Consider the following 16743-nt stretch of genomic DNA (forward strand, 5'->3'; position numbering starts at 1 on the left):
CCGAGCCCTGCAGAACCCCACTGCCCACATCCCTCCAGGTCGAATAAGACCTGTCCACCACCACTCTCTGGGTGCGGCCCTCCAGCCAACTAGTGAGCCATTTGACTGTGTAGGTGTTGACGCCACAGTCTCCTAGTTTCTTAATGAGAATGGGGTGAGAGACAGTGTCAAAAGCCTTCCTGAAGTCCAGGAAGACTATGTCCACTGTGACACCTGCATCTAAGGATTTTGTGACCTGGTCATAGAAGGCCACCAGGTTGGTCTGACAGGACCTGCCTCTAATGAACCTGTCTTGGTTGCTCCTAAGCATAATCTCCCCTGCTGGCCCCTTGCAGACATGCGCCAGGATAACTCTCTCAAAAAGCTTACCCAGGGCTGAGGTAAGACTGACTGGCCTATAGTTCCCTGGGTCCTCCTTCCTCCCTTTTTTGAAAATGGGAACCACATTGGCCCTTTTCCAATCCTCTGGCACCGCGCCAGAGCACCATGAGCGCTCGTAAAGCCATGCCAGGGGTCCTGCAATGACCTCTGCTAATTCCCTCAGCACTCTGGGGTGGAGATCATCAGGACCTGCTGATTTAAATACATCCAGTCCCTCCAGAAGTTCCCTGACTAGGTCCTCACTGACCCTAGGCCTAGGTGCACCTCCCCTGGGCCCTACGGGGGTCCCGGGGGGGGAGGGGTGACCCAGTCCCTGCTCAGAAAAATGGAGGCAAAGAAATTGTTAAATAGGTTAGCTTTACTGTCTGGTGCGACGACCAGACTTCCTAGCGTGTCCTGCAGAGGCCCCACATTACCCAGTACCTTCTTTTTACCCCCTATGTATTTAAAAAAGGACTTCTTGTTGTCCTTGATCTGGGTAGCTAGTCCCTGTTCCATCTCTGCCTTGGCCTTCCTGACTACCCGCTACAGCCCCGAGCAACCGAGGTATAGTCCTCCCTGGTAATGGCCCCTCTCTTCCATTGGGTGTACGCCTCCTTTTTAGCTAGGAGATGTTCTCGTATGCTTTTGGTGAGCCATGGGGGGTTTTGCACATAAAGAAACTCCTGCAGAGAAGCAATTCACAGTAGGACTTTCAATCTGTCCTTTGCCAAATACTATGAACCTTACTGCACCATCCATTTATGCTCAAGTGTAGTTCTCCATAAAAATCAGTCTATAGAATTTAATTTAATCTTTCATGGCTGTCACCAGAGCAGCCATCTATGTCAGCTAATGCATGTCAAGAGAGTGCTTCCCCCATTTCTCTATCACCACCCTCCTTTAACACATGCCTAAATATGTTTTTCCACTGGATAACAATCCCAATTTGAAAACTGGGTCCTCCTTCCTCCCTTTTTTGAAAATGGGAACCACATTGGCCCTTTTCCAATCCTCTGGCACCTCTGGCATCTAAATTATATTAGATGAGTAATCTGATGTCAACATAGACCCCATAACCCAAACCATAAGAGAACACCTTGTTCACTGGGTAAAAAAAAATTTCACAAAATAATTAAGTCCTGGGGAAAGCCACATGCCTTCTATCATTTTAGTTTAAAATGTAATCCTAGAAAAGATAATAAAAAGTAACACATCATTTCATTTGGACCACTTCAAAAAGCAGAGATTTCTAGAGATTGCTTGAAGGATTCAGAATTCCATTAATCTTTGCTGCAGAAATCAAATCAACTCTGGACCTCCCCACTCTGGAAATCTACAAACACAATATGAAACACACATCTAAATCAAGAATTCTTCCCAACTTTGTAAACACACAAAAAGTGTTTTATGAAGGGTTTGAAGTCTATGTTGGCACATCTCTGCTGTTTTCCCACCTTGAATCGTTAAACATTTGGGAACCAGACAGCTGATTTTACATAAATAACTAATGAATAATCAAATTTCAGCTAGATAGGTCCCCTTCTTCAGAATTTCTGACATATTTCTTGTGCTACTGAAGTTCTTTATTATGCAAAGCTGTCATTAGCTTTGTCTCCATCCACAGGAATCTCGTCTTTTAGGGCATATGTAAAAATGGCTGTATAACTCTTTTCCTAGAGAGGCAACAGTAATTAAAATAAAAGCACAGATGAATATTCCTGAAGCAAAAAACACTTATATTAGATGTTATGGCCTTAACTGGATGCCTGTTTAGAAGCAGTGTCAGATTGACTGGATTTATTCTGGGACTGCCCACAAGGTCTGTTGATCTACTTCATACTGTTGGCTATATGCCTCCTTTTATACAGTCTGCCACGTAGTGCACAGTGTGTAGTAGTCTCAAAATAAAGGAATGCTGTAATTTAGTAGTACATTTACTAGGAAAGAATGCTTGGAGAAAAGAAAGCAGTCTATTAAAATACCCCCCCAAAATAAGGCATGCAATTTTTGGTTCAGTAGCCATGATTAATCTGGAATCCAAAGCATCTTAGCCTCCCATCAGAGGTGCTCAATTATTTCCTCAATTAGATGGTTTATTGCTGTTTTTGAAGATCATTTCTGTAATCTAATATTTAACAATTCATACTTTCTAATGTAGTTTGGTTTTAATTCTTCCCCTAGATTAAGACATATTTACTCTCTCTCTCTCTCTCTCTCCACCCACTCCTATTGTTTTTATTATCCAGCCTTACAGAACTGAGTTGCCTCCTTTCTCTTCAAATTGTTAACATGCTATGCAGTTGACACACAGGAATGAAAAAGTAAAGCAATTATTTTTAAAAAAAAACCTAGTATATTCACCCACTAATTCCTCTTCATCAACCTGCAACAGCAATTGCCTCCTCCTACACTCACTTGTTCTTCCTTGATAAGTCTTATAGCCCATCACACATTGGAGCAGAGACTAACAAAATTAAACACTAGCTAATTAAATAAATAATTAAAGCCTGATGATTTAAGGTACAACTTAGGCATGTTCCTGAATCCGTAAGTCCCAGGGTGCTCTAGATATGACACCTCCATTGATTCTCAAATTCTTACATATTTAAAATTGCTTTAATTGGAAAAGAAAATAATAGCCATTCCATTTTGACTTTGCTGAACAGTGTGTATGATTTATTTATGTTCCCCTTTCTATCAGATTGTTCCTAACACAAGATAAAGCATGATTAGCCATAAGAGCTTAGAGGAGAAATGCCAATTATAAATGCAAGTATTTAGCCATTTCTCAGCTATTCACCAATCGGCCTGTTCGTGTGAGGAAGGCAAATAAGATTTGGATTCAACTGTATGCACGCAGATTTTTAAAAAAATAAAAGTTCTAAAATATTGACTGACAATGTATTAACGTAATACAATTAGTTTCTAAATATGGCATTTTGGATTTATCTAAAAAGTACTTAGAAAAAAATTATATTAAGTAAACATATTAAGTAAACAAAGTACTGACGACATATATGGTGCTGCAGGAGAAACTGAAACAGTCCTTTTCCCAAAAGGTTTACAATACAAAAAGCTCTGAGTCATCTGATTAAAGAACAAAGTCATTCTTTATGTATATAAGCTTTCAATTTTAAAAAAGCCACGCAGGTCACTAGTACAGGAAACCAAGGGCCCTAACCACATATTCAAATTAAAGCTGGACAGAAACCAGCTATAGAGTTATTACACATTTTCAAACTAACTTTGTAGCTGGTTGCCTTTTTTAATAGGTGGATAGATATTTTAATGATAATTACTTTGTACATGTGGCTGATCTAAACTTATCGCACAATTTGCCAGTTAATTGCATAATGTATGATGTAATGTGTAGCAGGGGCCTAAGGCATCACAATCATGTGGTACACAACCCAGCACAGCATAACCTTGGTGTAAATCCTCACACAGAAGATAAAGGCAAAGACATGCTGCAGAAGGTAAGAAGAGATTATATACTATATTCTAATAAAGTACACAAAGTACATTAGAAATCTTAATAGGAGCTCTTTGAACTGTTTATAAAATTCCAATGTAAATTACTAATCCAAGTTGCATCTACCAACTTCCAATTATGATTTGGCAAACATCAAGTTTGCTAGAAGAGAGGATCTCTCCACACAGATTAGCTGACCTTGTCACAGAAAGTAATTTTGGAAATTGAAGGCAACATTTCTAAAAACACTTTCTGCAAAATCCTGGGTTTCTTGTTTAACTACCAAATCTCCAGCAGTAAGTTCAGGCCAGACATGAATGGTCTTGAGATGCAATGCCAGTCATGCAAAAAAATTCAAAATATAACATGCAACATTATGCAGGAAGCAAAATGTCCTAAAGCATTGTGGCCATGGCCAGTTAAGGTTGTTCTTTTTAACAAATATTCCATCTTTACAAATCACCCTTGTAGTTAACATGCTGAAGGTCACTTTATACATTTCCCAAACAAGCTGGACTCTGAATCTCATGCCACAAAGATGCATAAATTGGTGGGGAACAAACATTAGTATTCTTCGTTCAATATGTAAAATGAGCTTTGAACATATAAAAAAACTGTGCATAAATTACCACAACTAGCTACATTACATACTAAGAGTTAGGTTTCTTAAATTTTGTCATTCTTGTTGCCTTCTAGATTTATATAGGTTTTTTGCGGAACACCAAAGCATCCAAATAAAACAAAATTTTTTTGTGGTGGAAAATATTTTAAGTTTTAACAATTTAGATTTTAGGGAGTCAATTAATATTTTCCCCTTTTCAAAAGTGCAATTCAAATGTTGAGCAAAGAAGCAGGACAGAACTTCTGCAATGGCATGCTTCCAATGAACAGTGTCAGATGTTATATTAGAGTGAATGAACAATGATTATTTTAGTGCAATCTTAAATAAAACAAAACAAAAAAATCAAAGACATTTTTAATGCAAATTTTCAAGGTGCCCAACTTATGCTCCTGCTCTGATTCACGACTACAAATCCCAAGCCCATACTTTTAAACACATATAAATAACCTTGCATAATGGCACAAATGTGATAAAGGTAGTCTTCTGTGAATTTTAGAGAAAGTAGGACCCTTTAAATTGCTTTAAGATTTATTTTTTAGCATGTTAGAACGTATTAACCAGGTCATGCAGATAGAAAAGCAGAACTTTTAAGTTTAGCTTACAGAAATAAAATATTTCCATTTAAGCAGCCTTTAGTTATAGGCCAGTTTATCTCCACACAGAAGTATAAGAAAAATATATTTAAAAAGTCCTCTCTTATCCCACATTTACAGCTGGAAGATGAAACAATTCAGCCACACAAGAGATTTTCTAAGGGTTAGAGATACCTTTGTAACACATTCCCCTTACCTCTTAGAGACTCTGTAATGTGCTGTGATCAGTTTCCCAGTCTCAGGGTCATGTACAGTAGCCCGGCTCAGCTACAAAAAGAGAAAGGACAAGGGCTTACCACCCTAGTAGTTGGCTCTTTTGGTCAAGCCAGAGGTGATTAGAAGGGTTCCGATTGGTCTGGATGGTATGCAATGCTCTTATATCAGCAGCAACATTTAGAAGGGCAACAGTAGCTACAGCTGCCATTTCCAAATTAAGAATTGCGTGGACGAATTTGGTTAGATTGTCCTTTCACTTTTCTTTTCTTTTTTTTAAACTAGAGACTTTCTGCAAACAGTTTATGATGCTGAGTTTCACAGAAAAATCGTCAGTATCCAGAAGTTTAATGTTCTTTCCTCATTTTCGTATAGCTTTTTGCTTCATAAACAAAAACATCTAAGAAAAAACCCTAGCCCTTGTGTAGGTTGCTTCTATAATTTATTTTTTTAAGTGCAAATAATAACATTTGTTTTCTGAAACTTGGTTCAAACAGAGGAGGACTACAGTTCAAAAACTGAGCTTGGGAGAGTGGAGAGCACTTAGAAGCCTGTTAACATGTTTTCTGCCAAGTCTGAGTCAGCAGGAGGCAAAACAAGCCAGACAAGATTATCTTGGACAATGATACTTTATAATATGATTAATGAACTAATGTTTCTGCATGCCAATGTAATTGTCAGACACAATAATGCGACTCCATGACAGCTCTTGTAAGTGCAACGAACCTTCACAAACAGTCTGCCAGAATTTGCAAGACAGGAGATGACAATTTGTTTGTTGCCACTAACAGTGGAGATAGGGAGTAGGGAGACCATTTCTGTTGAGGTTTGTACCTCTGAAAATTGAAGAAACTTCCTTTTTATGTACTTCTATTTGAAAAGGACACATAAAAAAGGCAAAAAAACAGAACTTCTAGTTTGAGGAAAAGACTGAAAAACTCAGCAGTAACAGCCTGTTACCATAGCTGTACATCAAAAAAGAGATGGGTTAGAAAGTGAAATTTCTTTCTATCCCATCTTTTTTTTATTCCCCTGAACAAGCAGAGTACAAGCACTCATGACAGGCCTAGAATGTCCGGTGTAGAAGTCTCTTACCTTTTGCTAATTCTGTAATGTGCCGTCTCCAACACTCCTGTTATGGGGTTTGAAATGGTGGCTCGCCTCAGCTGTGAAGCGAACCAATCAGAATAATTGCATTACAAAGTAAATATTGCATCACATCAATCCGACCATTCAGAATCCTATGGGGGGGAGGAGAAGGAAGGGGAAGATCCCGCACAAGCCATGCATTTGATCCAGTCATTTTCCAGTGTTGTGTTGTGAAGGACTTGTTGCAAAAAAATTTGAAAAAAGAAAGAGTGGGAGCTTCAAACACTGATAAGTGCTTTCAGAGCCTTGCAGAAGATGAAGTAAATGATTTTTCCTTGAAGCAATACTCCAGAATTTCTAGGGAACAAGTATTGTTGTTTGAGTAAAAAAACTTGTAACCTTTTATTTCCTTTATACTCTGAGTGACAGCTGCTGAAATTTGCAAGTCTTCAAAATACATACCGTATGAACATTACTTTATTATTAGCTATATATATTTCACATCCAGAATGCGCTTTAGGGTTGTATACAGTCTGAGTGAAAAAGGAAGATATAGGAAAGATCTACCTAAGAGTCTGAAACTCTCATGTATAATAGATGAATTCAACAAAGTTCTTCTGACACTGTTAAAGAAGTTTCTCTCCCAACCTGTTTCAGACAGCAGACATGCTGGCTACACCAGCCAGTGTCTTCTGAAGTGGCTCGCTTATGGGCACTCAAAAACAAATAGAACAAAACAAATTTTGTGTGCCGACACCATACTATGGCTTCCTTTCTCTCACTGAAGCATTGGATTTCTGCAAGCCAACAGTTACTTGCTCCATCTGCTCTACATGCAAATAGTCCATGTTTGTCAGTGTAGAAGCATAGTCATATTAATAGCTGCATTGTAACTGACTGGAAAACAATTATGTCAAGAAGTGTAGTTTAAATCCACTAGCAGTTTAGCTCCATCTCTGAATTTTCAGTCATCTTTATAGCAAAAGAAGGATTTCCATCTATTCCACAAAGAACAGGCTTAAGCTACAGTCCAGGGAGGATTTCACCAGTGCTTTCTATAATTAATGACTAAGCTGCTTTGTTGCATCATGATTTACTATGATTTTATATTAAAAGGGGAAAGAAACTTGCACACAAACTGGGATCCAATTCTCAGATGTCTGATAGACGTGATTGATGTGGGAAGCATAAGCAGGAAGAGCCATTTTAGGTGCAAGTTATATAATAATTGTAATCAATTTCATTATAGTGTGGAGCCTTACTTCATGAGCATAGTGTTTGCTGATAAGGAGGCTTACTTTTCAGTTCATGCTGGCTAATCCTAAAGTTAGTAGTTAAAGATAACTGTTCTTGATCTACTCATGGGTAACACCCTTCTCTTTCCTTGTTTAAAGGCACCTGGGTGGTCACATTTCTTTTAAGTATTTTTGATGCATTTTCTCATAACATCTATCCTTCCTTTGGTTTGCTTTTCAAGGCAGAATCTATTTAGCATAAAGAAAATGTTGAGTAGATGATATTCTGTCTGCAACTTGTCTTCGTTTCTGGCAAGCTGAATAAAAACTGGATTCATTTATTGAGAAACTGAGGGGGGAAAAAACACTGTGCTACATAAACTGATTTTCTATCCAGCAAACTTACTAATTTTTCATCTCTCCAGATGCTGGAGATGCCCAAGTGACTTCTACTTCTATATCCATGTGGCTAACAGATTGTTAATTGGGTTTTCCTAGATACCTTGAGAACTCAGCCTATCCCTTGTTATTTCACATTTAGAAAACGCTATTTGAAATTCTATTTTTGAAATAGGATTGGTGGACAGAGATGAAGGATGGGAAGTTTGAGGACTATGTTAGTTATGAACCAGTGACTTACACTACTTTCACCCCCAGCTGAACTTTAACTTCAAAGTGTAAGACTTTGATGACTGGCTCAAATCTGAGCCCGATGCATTCAAGTCAGTTTCAGATGTCAAATGCAGTACACATTGAGAGTCTGGTACCCAAAAGCATGGAATGCTAACTTCAAAATGGCTTCTCCCTTTAAGCTGTCTCTATATCAAAGTAAGTGACAAGTAAGTAGAAATTAGAGCGAGTGGTGGCATGCTGAGGAAAGCTGTTGACAGTACAAGAAAATTAATACTGTGGATGTTGCAGAGTTCTCCATAATGGCATCCATAACAAATCCTGTCCATCGGAACATTCCAATTCTGCCAAAAAAGGGCTGCCATTGCCTGAATAAAGATTCTAAATGTAAGCCTTTTTCAACTTTCCACTGTCACTTTTGAAGGATGTCACTGAAAGCCATGCAGAGAAAAAGCTGTCATGTGTGCATTATTGGTATCCAGAGTTAACTGTGAAAGTACCAAAGTAAGAGGTGGGGTAGCTCAACTCATCCACGCAGAACAAAGATGATATTTAAGCTTCCAAAAGGAATAGAATATGAAGCATGTTACCCTTGGTTTGGCTAGTTCTTTCACAGTTGCAATCTCTTCATCAGATATTATATCCAGGAAACGAACAATCCTAGGTTTGTCCCACTCATCTTCCTGTTTGACAGGGCCCAGGATGTATCTAGGATTCCCATTTCCATCATAATAGCGGCAGAAGAGGCTTTTCTGTCTCTTAGGAGTCTGAAAGGAAGGTGAGGCAGAATAAGATAAACCTGTAACTTTTCCCCGAATGAGATTAATCTGAATAAGCCATAATGGCCTTCAAAGACAAGAAAAGTCTCTGATAGATCAAAAACAATACTCTTTCATTTCCCTTAAGAGTCACTTGTGAATTACCAGTTGAAGAGATTCAAAGAGCCATGCTTTCAGCAAATGCAAATGCTGTTTGCAGACATAATATTAAAAAAATACAAGGAAAAACCCAAACAGAACAAAGCAAAAAAAGTACTTTTACATTACAGTTAAATTATAGCTGTCTTAAGCTGGCCAACAGTCAATGTCATCCAATGCTGTTACGCAACACCCTTACTTGACTCTAATTCATTTACTTCTATCAACACATTTCAAACTGGATTAGTTATCAATGTACTCTGAAAGGGCTACTGCTCTATTCCAAAGTACTTTATTTTTCTATTCCATACCCTCCCATGCATCTGTTCTCTCAGACCCAATGTTCTGTTTCCTTCAGGCCACCATGCATGTTTAAATAATGCTCTGAACACAGATCAGTGCAAGGAGAGGACTAAAAAGGAAAAAGCAGCATTTTATAGCTCAAAGCTGTCCAACTTCTAAGCAAGCAGGGCCACAAGCCACGTGGGCTGCACCAGCACAAGCCATGGGTCCCCCTTGGCCCCACACCCCTGGCACATTGCTATATTGCACATATCTCCCCTCCCTGTTGCATGTGGGCACCTACCTTCAGCTCACTGGTGACAGCTCACCACACTGGATACCCCCTCCCTGAGGCTGTGGACTCCAACAGCAATGTGGGCTGCACTCTAGGGTAGGGTCCAAGGAGCAGAAGCTGGAGGAGGGAAGGGTTGCCCGGAGCCCTGGTGGCTGCTGCAGCCAGAGGGAAGAAGCAGCAGCTGAGTGGGAGCCTGGGGGCCACAGCACAGGCCCTGCTATACTTCATCTTTGCCAGCTGTTCAGTATCTCTTATTACTGAAATATGGGCTACGCTAATATTTCTAAATTAGAGTTGTACAACTGATTTTATAGATTTAAAAAGACACAAAGAAATTACTCCACTTTACCATTTTTACACCCTCCCCACGACACAGCTTTTCATATTTCCTTCTCTCTGGCAGGTAATCTTTGGCCCGCCCCTTTTTCTTAGTCTTTGATTCTACATCAGTCTGGTTATCTGCTTCAGTCGTGGACTTATTTGCTTCTTTTTCTTTTGACATGATATACTCAAAATATTTCAGATTACCATTTGCTCTCTGATGTTCAGGATCTATCAAAGAAAAAAATATAGAAATGTTTACTATTTGTTGGGATCAACCTGAAGGAGTTTACCTATAAAGGCAGACTTTAAGAAAGAAAACTATTCATTCTTGGACAGAACTTAGACAGAGGATGGGTAAGCCAGGGATGTTCAGCACAGGCTTACAGGCCAAATCCAGCTCGTGGGGCCATGCCATTTGTCCCCTGCAGGGGTCCCCACAGGTCCAAAAATTTGGTGCTGAGCGAGTGGTTTCCTACTGCTGTTCCCCTGCTGCCAAATTTCTGAACCTGTGGGGAGGCCCATGGGCCTGATAGCCAGGGATCCTGGTTTTACCTGTTTAAAAAAATCACACATTCTCTGATTTAAAAAACCCCAAATCTGCATGAAATGCCACTCTATTCATTATAGGTATCATTTGAACACAATGCTTTATTGATATATTTACAATTTTAAAGCAATTTGGAAGCCGACCAGTGCCTCAATCACTATAATAAAATAAATTCTAAATACCTAAAAATGTTGGTGTTTGATTTTGAGTTATGGAAAAATCAGAGCTCCCCCTGCCCTCTTTGCTCACCAGGACACTGGTCCAGCTGTGCCTGTCTTCCCCTCCCCCCACTGCTTTGTGGTGCTGACCAGCCCTGATATACTGGTCTTGCCCAGGCCATTCGGACAGGCCTAGTCCTGTCGGAGGGGGCCAGCTGCAAGGGCTAGGAGGACAAGAGACCTGGGTCTGCAGCTCCCTGCCCCACCAGCAGCGTCCGAGCCCTGGCTCCTGCTCCTGGGAAATAGTGGCTGCTGCAGCCAGAGTAGAGCACAGAGCCTGGATCCCCCTTCCCCAGGGATGGCACAGCTGGTATGGAGCCTGGGGGGGTGGGGCTGGCAGCTGCAAGCCTTAGGTTCCCCACCCTGATGCCCTCCCTCTGGGGCCTCCAGAACTCTGCACTGCCACCCACACTGATGCCACCCACACTGATGCCAGCAGGTGGGGGTGCCTCACCATTGTGGCGCGGGCTCCCAGTGGTGGCACTGAGCTTCCCCACCCCACCTCTGCCCTGACATGCTGGGTCCTGCCTGCTTCACTGCAGAGACCCTGGGGGGAATCACAGCAGCGTGAGGAGCCCCGAGCCCACAGCCAACCCTGCCTTGTGCACTAATCTAGGGGGCATGTGCCCCTCATGTCCCCTGCAGAAATACGTGCAGTGGCAAGAAGCCTCCAACCATCCCTCAGACAAACTGCCCATGGCTCCATCCCGCTCATTCCCTGCAGCCACACATTCCCAGCCTGACCTCAGGCCCCAGACCTAACACTGCCCCAGCTGGGCAGCACCCCACAGCCCTGGCCAACTCCCTCCCACACTATGAGAGCCTCAATCCCTCTCTACCTGTGGCGAGCTGCGGGAGCTGTCCTCCACGTTGCCTGGCTATTATGTGCATGTGTGCACACACATGCATGCGGTACCCCCTGCCTGTTCTCCCTCCTCCTGCTTCCCCAGTCCCTTGCAAGATGGAACTCTGCTAACCTACAAGGGCAAATCCACCGTTTCCCCGTTTTTTTCTCTTTTAAAGGAGCAAATCCACATTTTAACATGGCAAACAGAAAACCTGGATCCCTGCTGATTAGGGGTGTGCGAAGTGGGCCGTATTCGATCCAGATTTGGCCTTATTTGGGGGACAGTGATTTGATTTGTTGATTCGGATCACTGTCCCAATTCGATATGGCCAAATCTGAATCTGAAGATTTGATTCTGATTCGGAGAATCAGCAGCTCGGCCACAGACACAGCTTTAAATGTTTCTTCTATATACCTTGAGGTACCAGGCGCAGCTTGTGAATGCTGAAATGGTGGGATGGATAGAGCGTCCCACAGGAGCACGCTCCCCCCCCCGAAGTGCTTCTGGGCCACTTCCAGGTCTGCCACCAAGCACGCTGGGGACCAGCCCCCATGGGACATTCCATATGCCCCATCATCTCAGCGTTCATGAGTCACCTGGTATCTTGCAGTACGTAGAAAAAAACATATAAAGCTGTGTCTATGTCCAAATCATCAAATCTCTCTGATTCAATTCAGAGAGATTAACAGGTCTCCTGATTCGATTTGGATATTCAGCCACTGAATCGGGCCGAATCTTCGCCAAATCGAATCAGCAACCAAAGCTTTGCACAGCCCTACTTCTGATAGCACCTGGATCCCTACTGATACCACACCAATACACCTTGGCACTCAGAGGTAGCCCAGTTTCAATCCAGGCACACAGGAGCCCTGATCCAGACCTAATTTAGCCTGCAGACTGGTCCCGCACCACTCAGCTGGCCCATGCCAGTAAAACGTTGAGCACCACTGGCTTAAGCCAGCAGAATCCACAAACTGGAGAATGGAAAAAAGACAATCCAGCACTTACTGACAAATAAATTCATAGGTGAGAATACCTGGAAGATTACAGAGGGAAATGAGCATGTCATGTGTAAAACACACCACAAGGTTCCACCAGAAAAATCAACAGGGAGAAGGCTGAGACAATAAAGGGTGAAAGTTCACCAAGATTTGTCAAACAAACCTGCTAGCTTAGGAACTGGCTGCATAATTCTCCCACTAGCTAAAAAAGGTTCTCAGCTATCTACCGCTGTGTAAGATGTTAAAATTAATACAAAACCAGTTAAATTGGGTTGTTTTACAAGTGGCATAAGCTATGACCACACAAGCTTGACAGGAGCGAGCCCTGAACCCAGTGGCAAGGATGTCCAAGACAACCGGAGACCTCCATCCTGCTGCAGCCCTTATCCACCTTCACAGGCACAGAGAACCAGCAGGTCCTCAAGTACACCTGTTCTGCCGTTGGGACCCTCAGGAGTTTGCACCATGCTTAGTCTGGGACCTCACCTAAGATCAGTTTGCCGGGGGAGTACAAGACTCAAGATGACACAGCTCTCAGGGTCACTGGAACATACAAGCCTCTCCACCACAGCAAGGTTATGGTCCAAGGAGAGCATGTTAAAAGAGGTCCCGCGCAGGCCTCTGCCAGGGATGTTAACATCTCCCACAAACCAAGTCCTGTGGTGAGAGACAAGTGGGGGTGGGGACAGGAACAGTGATTTCTGGGAGTCCCTAGTCACAAATCTGCATGTAGGTGGTGGTCATGTGATGGTCGTTTTGCACCAAGACCAACATGGTAGCTGCAGCCATGACTGAGCAGTCCTCTTTAGGATCCCCTCTTTTCACCCACAATAGGGAAGAGGCTAGAAAAGATAGCCTATTTTTTGGGTGTCTCATACCCCCTGGCTGAACTGCCGCATCCAGTGGGGTCGCTCTACTTGCAGTCAAAACCAACCAAATAAAGTACTGAAGTTTGCCACATGGAATGTCCGCACTCTCATGGAGTCCCCGAACAGTAAGTGTCCTGAAAGAACCACCACAGTAGCTAGGAACTTGCAAGATATGACATCAATATTGCTGCCCTAGGTGAGATCCACTGGGCAGATGAAGGCCAGCTGAAAGGAGGAGATGGCTACACCTTTTTTTGGAAAGGTGCCTTCACAGGGTTGGGCTTTGCCATCAAGAACAAGATTGTCAGCCAGCTTTCAGAACTCCTTGTGGGCATTAACAAATGCCTTATGACTCTCCACTTCAAGCTCACTAACAACCAATATGCTATGGTCATCAATGCATACACCCCCACACTTGACAATGAAGAAGTCAACAAGGAACAGTTCTACTGTGATCTTGATGCAATCCTGACTGCCACTGCCAAGGAAGACAAGCTCATCCTCACACGTGACTTCAATGCAAGAGTTGGGCAACACTCTGAACTCTGGAGTGGCACCACTGGGAAAGAGGGGGTAGAGAAATTCACCTCCAATGGTATCCTCCTCCTCAGCAAATGTGTAGAGCATGACTTGCTGATCACAAATCCCATCTTCAGACAGAGTTTCAAATATAAGACCACTTGGAAACATCCACACTTCAATCACTGGCACCTTCTTGACTATATTACTGTTAGAGCCTGTGATTGTACCAACGTCCATATCGCCCAAGTCCTGAGAAGTGCAGATGACTGCTGGACAGATCACTGTTTAGTCAAATCAATCATGGACATGCAGCTTGAACCACGACACTGTAAACAACTGAAAGGAATGCAGAAGAGATTTAACATCAAGGTACTCCAAGACCAAGCTAGATGCAAGGCTCTTCAGCAATGCCTTACTGAGAGGTTCTCTGACCTACCTGATGACATCCAAGACATCCAGGCACGCTGGGAAGAGGTTACGAACATTATTCACAAGGCATGCATTGAATTAACTGGATACTCCACTTGCTGTCACCAAGATTGGTTTAATGAGAACAATGAGCAAATCCTAGCACTTATCCATCAGAAGACAGTTACGCTCTGCATATGGCAAAATGAACCCTCCAACCAGCAAAAATGAGAGGCTACAGGACATCAAGAACCAATGGTGGCAAGCGAAGGCCATGGAGATCCAGTGTTTTGCTGACCAATATGACATGAGATGCTTCTTTCAAGCAATAAAGGTCATCCACGGGCCACATTCCAATGGCTCAACCCCGCTGCGATCCCAAGCTGGCTCCACCCTTCTCAGGGACAATGTGTATCCATCAAGCCACACTGGAAGGAGCACTTCAAGACTCAACTGTGAATCTGAGGTCTCAGTTGCCACCATTGAGTCCATCCTTCAACACCCAGTAACAGAACCTCTTGCTAATCCCCATCCTTCAAGGAAGTCTGGCATGCCATTGCTCAGACCAAGAACAGTAAGGTGCCAGGCCCAGATGACATCCCCGCACAGGTCTTCAAAGCTGGTGGAACAGCACTAGTGCAAATATTTCACTAACTTCTTAGCAAAATATGGGTTAATGAGGAAGTCCCACCTGACTTAAAGAATGCCAACATTGTGACCACATTAAAGAAAAGAGACAAGTCAGTGTGTGGGAACTACTGAGGCACTGCCCTCCTCTCCAATGCCAGGAAGATTCTTACTTGCATCCTTCTGAATTGCCTCCTCCCCCTTGCAGAAGATGTCCTTCCAAAATCCCAGTGTGGCTTTAGACCATCTCGGGGTACCATCAACATGATTTTTGTTGCATGGCAGATCCAGGAGAAGTGTAGAGAGCAACATCAAGAGCTGTTTATGTCATTCATTGGCCTAACCAAGGCCTTTGACACTATCAATCATGAAGTCTTATGGAAAGTACTGGTTAGGTTAGGTTTGGTTGTCCACTGAAGTTCAGTGTGTTCAGGCTACTCCATGACTGAATGACTGCCACAGTCCTTTGCAATGGATCAGAGAAAGACCCATTTACCACCCGTACTGGTGCCAAGCAGGACTGTGTCATTGCCCCAACCCTTTTTTCCATCTATCTTGCTGTGATTTTGATTCTCATCCATGACCGCCTTCCTCCTGGAATTGGGGTTCAGTATCAAACGGACGGTCAGCATTTCAACCTATGGCACCTTCATAGCAGAACAAAAGTTACCAGGACTGGCATCACCAACCTTCAGTACTCTGATGGCTTATCTGCACATACTCCGAGACCAATCTGCAGTCCAACCTTGACCTTTTCTCAGGTGCCTTTCTCCCTTAACATTGGGAAGACCAAGGTGCTCCATCAGCCTCTCTCAGCACAAGTTGCCCACCTCACCCCACAAATTATCATTGGTGGAGAACCCCTGGAAAACGTTGAGCATTTCCCATGCCTTGGCAGTCACCTCTCCCAGTCACCCAGTCAGTCTTGATGCAAAAAACTAACATAGGATTTGCTGTGCCAGGATATCCTTTGGAAAGCTGTTTCACCATGTCTTTGCTGACTGAGATCTGCAGATGGAAACTAAGATCCTGGTCTACAATGCAGTGGTTATTCCCACGGTCATCTACAAACGTGAGATGTGGGTGACAAATTGAAGCCACTTTAAGCACCTGGATGGTTCCATAAGCATTGCCTCAGGAAGATCCTTTGCATTAGATGGGAAGACCACTGCACCAATGCCACATCCTCTCTGCAGCTAACATAAGGCAAAGATCATGAAACATTAACTCCGCTGGACTGGCCACTGTATGAGGATGGCTGGCACTTGTCTTGCAAAACAAGTTCTCTTTTCTCAACTTAGTCATGGTAAGAGGACCCGCGGAAGACAGAGGAAATGCTACAAGGACACCCTGAAAGCATACCTTAAGAAGGTTGGCATCAACCCTACAATCTGGGAAGTGCTAGCTGGTAACAAACAGGTCTCAATGGCACTGCACTATACATCAAGCTACAGCCCACTTTGAAGAGAACCGACTTGCTCAGGAAGCTGAGAAATGGCAGAGGAGGAAGAAAAGCAAACAGCATCCTGGCTAACAGTTGTTGCCTCTCCCAAGGCACCACTTATCATATCTGTGGAAAAGCTTGCAGAGCACAGATTGGACTCCTCACCACCTTAAAACTCACCAGTAATCCCCTGCCCCCCTCAACAAACACCATCCTCATATCAA

The 16743-nt window shown here is 42.9% G+C and overlaps 1 protein-coding gene across 5 annotated transcripts in view; it reads right to left on the reverse strand.

Moving 5' to 3' along the window:
* P4HA1 (prolyl 4-hydroxylase subunit alpha 1) overlaps positions 1–16743 on the reverse strand; it is a 54219-nt gene that overhangs the window by 13302 nt on the left and 24174 nt on the right. For 3 of the 5 annotated variants that reach the window (XM_025214168.1, XM_025214166.1, XM_025214163.1), the window contains 3 exons: positions 10061–10263; positions 8808–8984; positions 6359–6429 (listed from right to left, as the gene is read on the reverse strand). In XM_025214168.1, the coding sequence (XP_025069953.1) occupies positions 6359–6429; positions 8808–8984; positions 10061–10263 (451 nt within the window). Of the gene's footprint in view, positions 1–5246; positions 5318–6358; positions 6430–8807; positions 8985–10060; positions 10264–16743 lie in introns of all 5 variants that reach the window. The other 2 variants (XM_025214167.1, XM_025214165.1) reach the window with 1 other exon arrangement.

This window comes from Alligator sinensis, unplaced genomic scaffold, assembly GCF_000455745.1.
Source record: "Alligator sinensis unplaced genomic scaffold, ASM45574v1 scaffold1274_1, whole genome shotgun sequence".
Taxonomy (NCBI): Eukaryota; Metazoa; Chordata; order Crocodylia; family Alligatoridae; genus Alligator; species Alligator sinensis.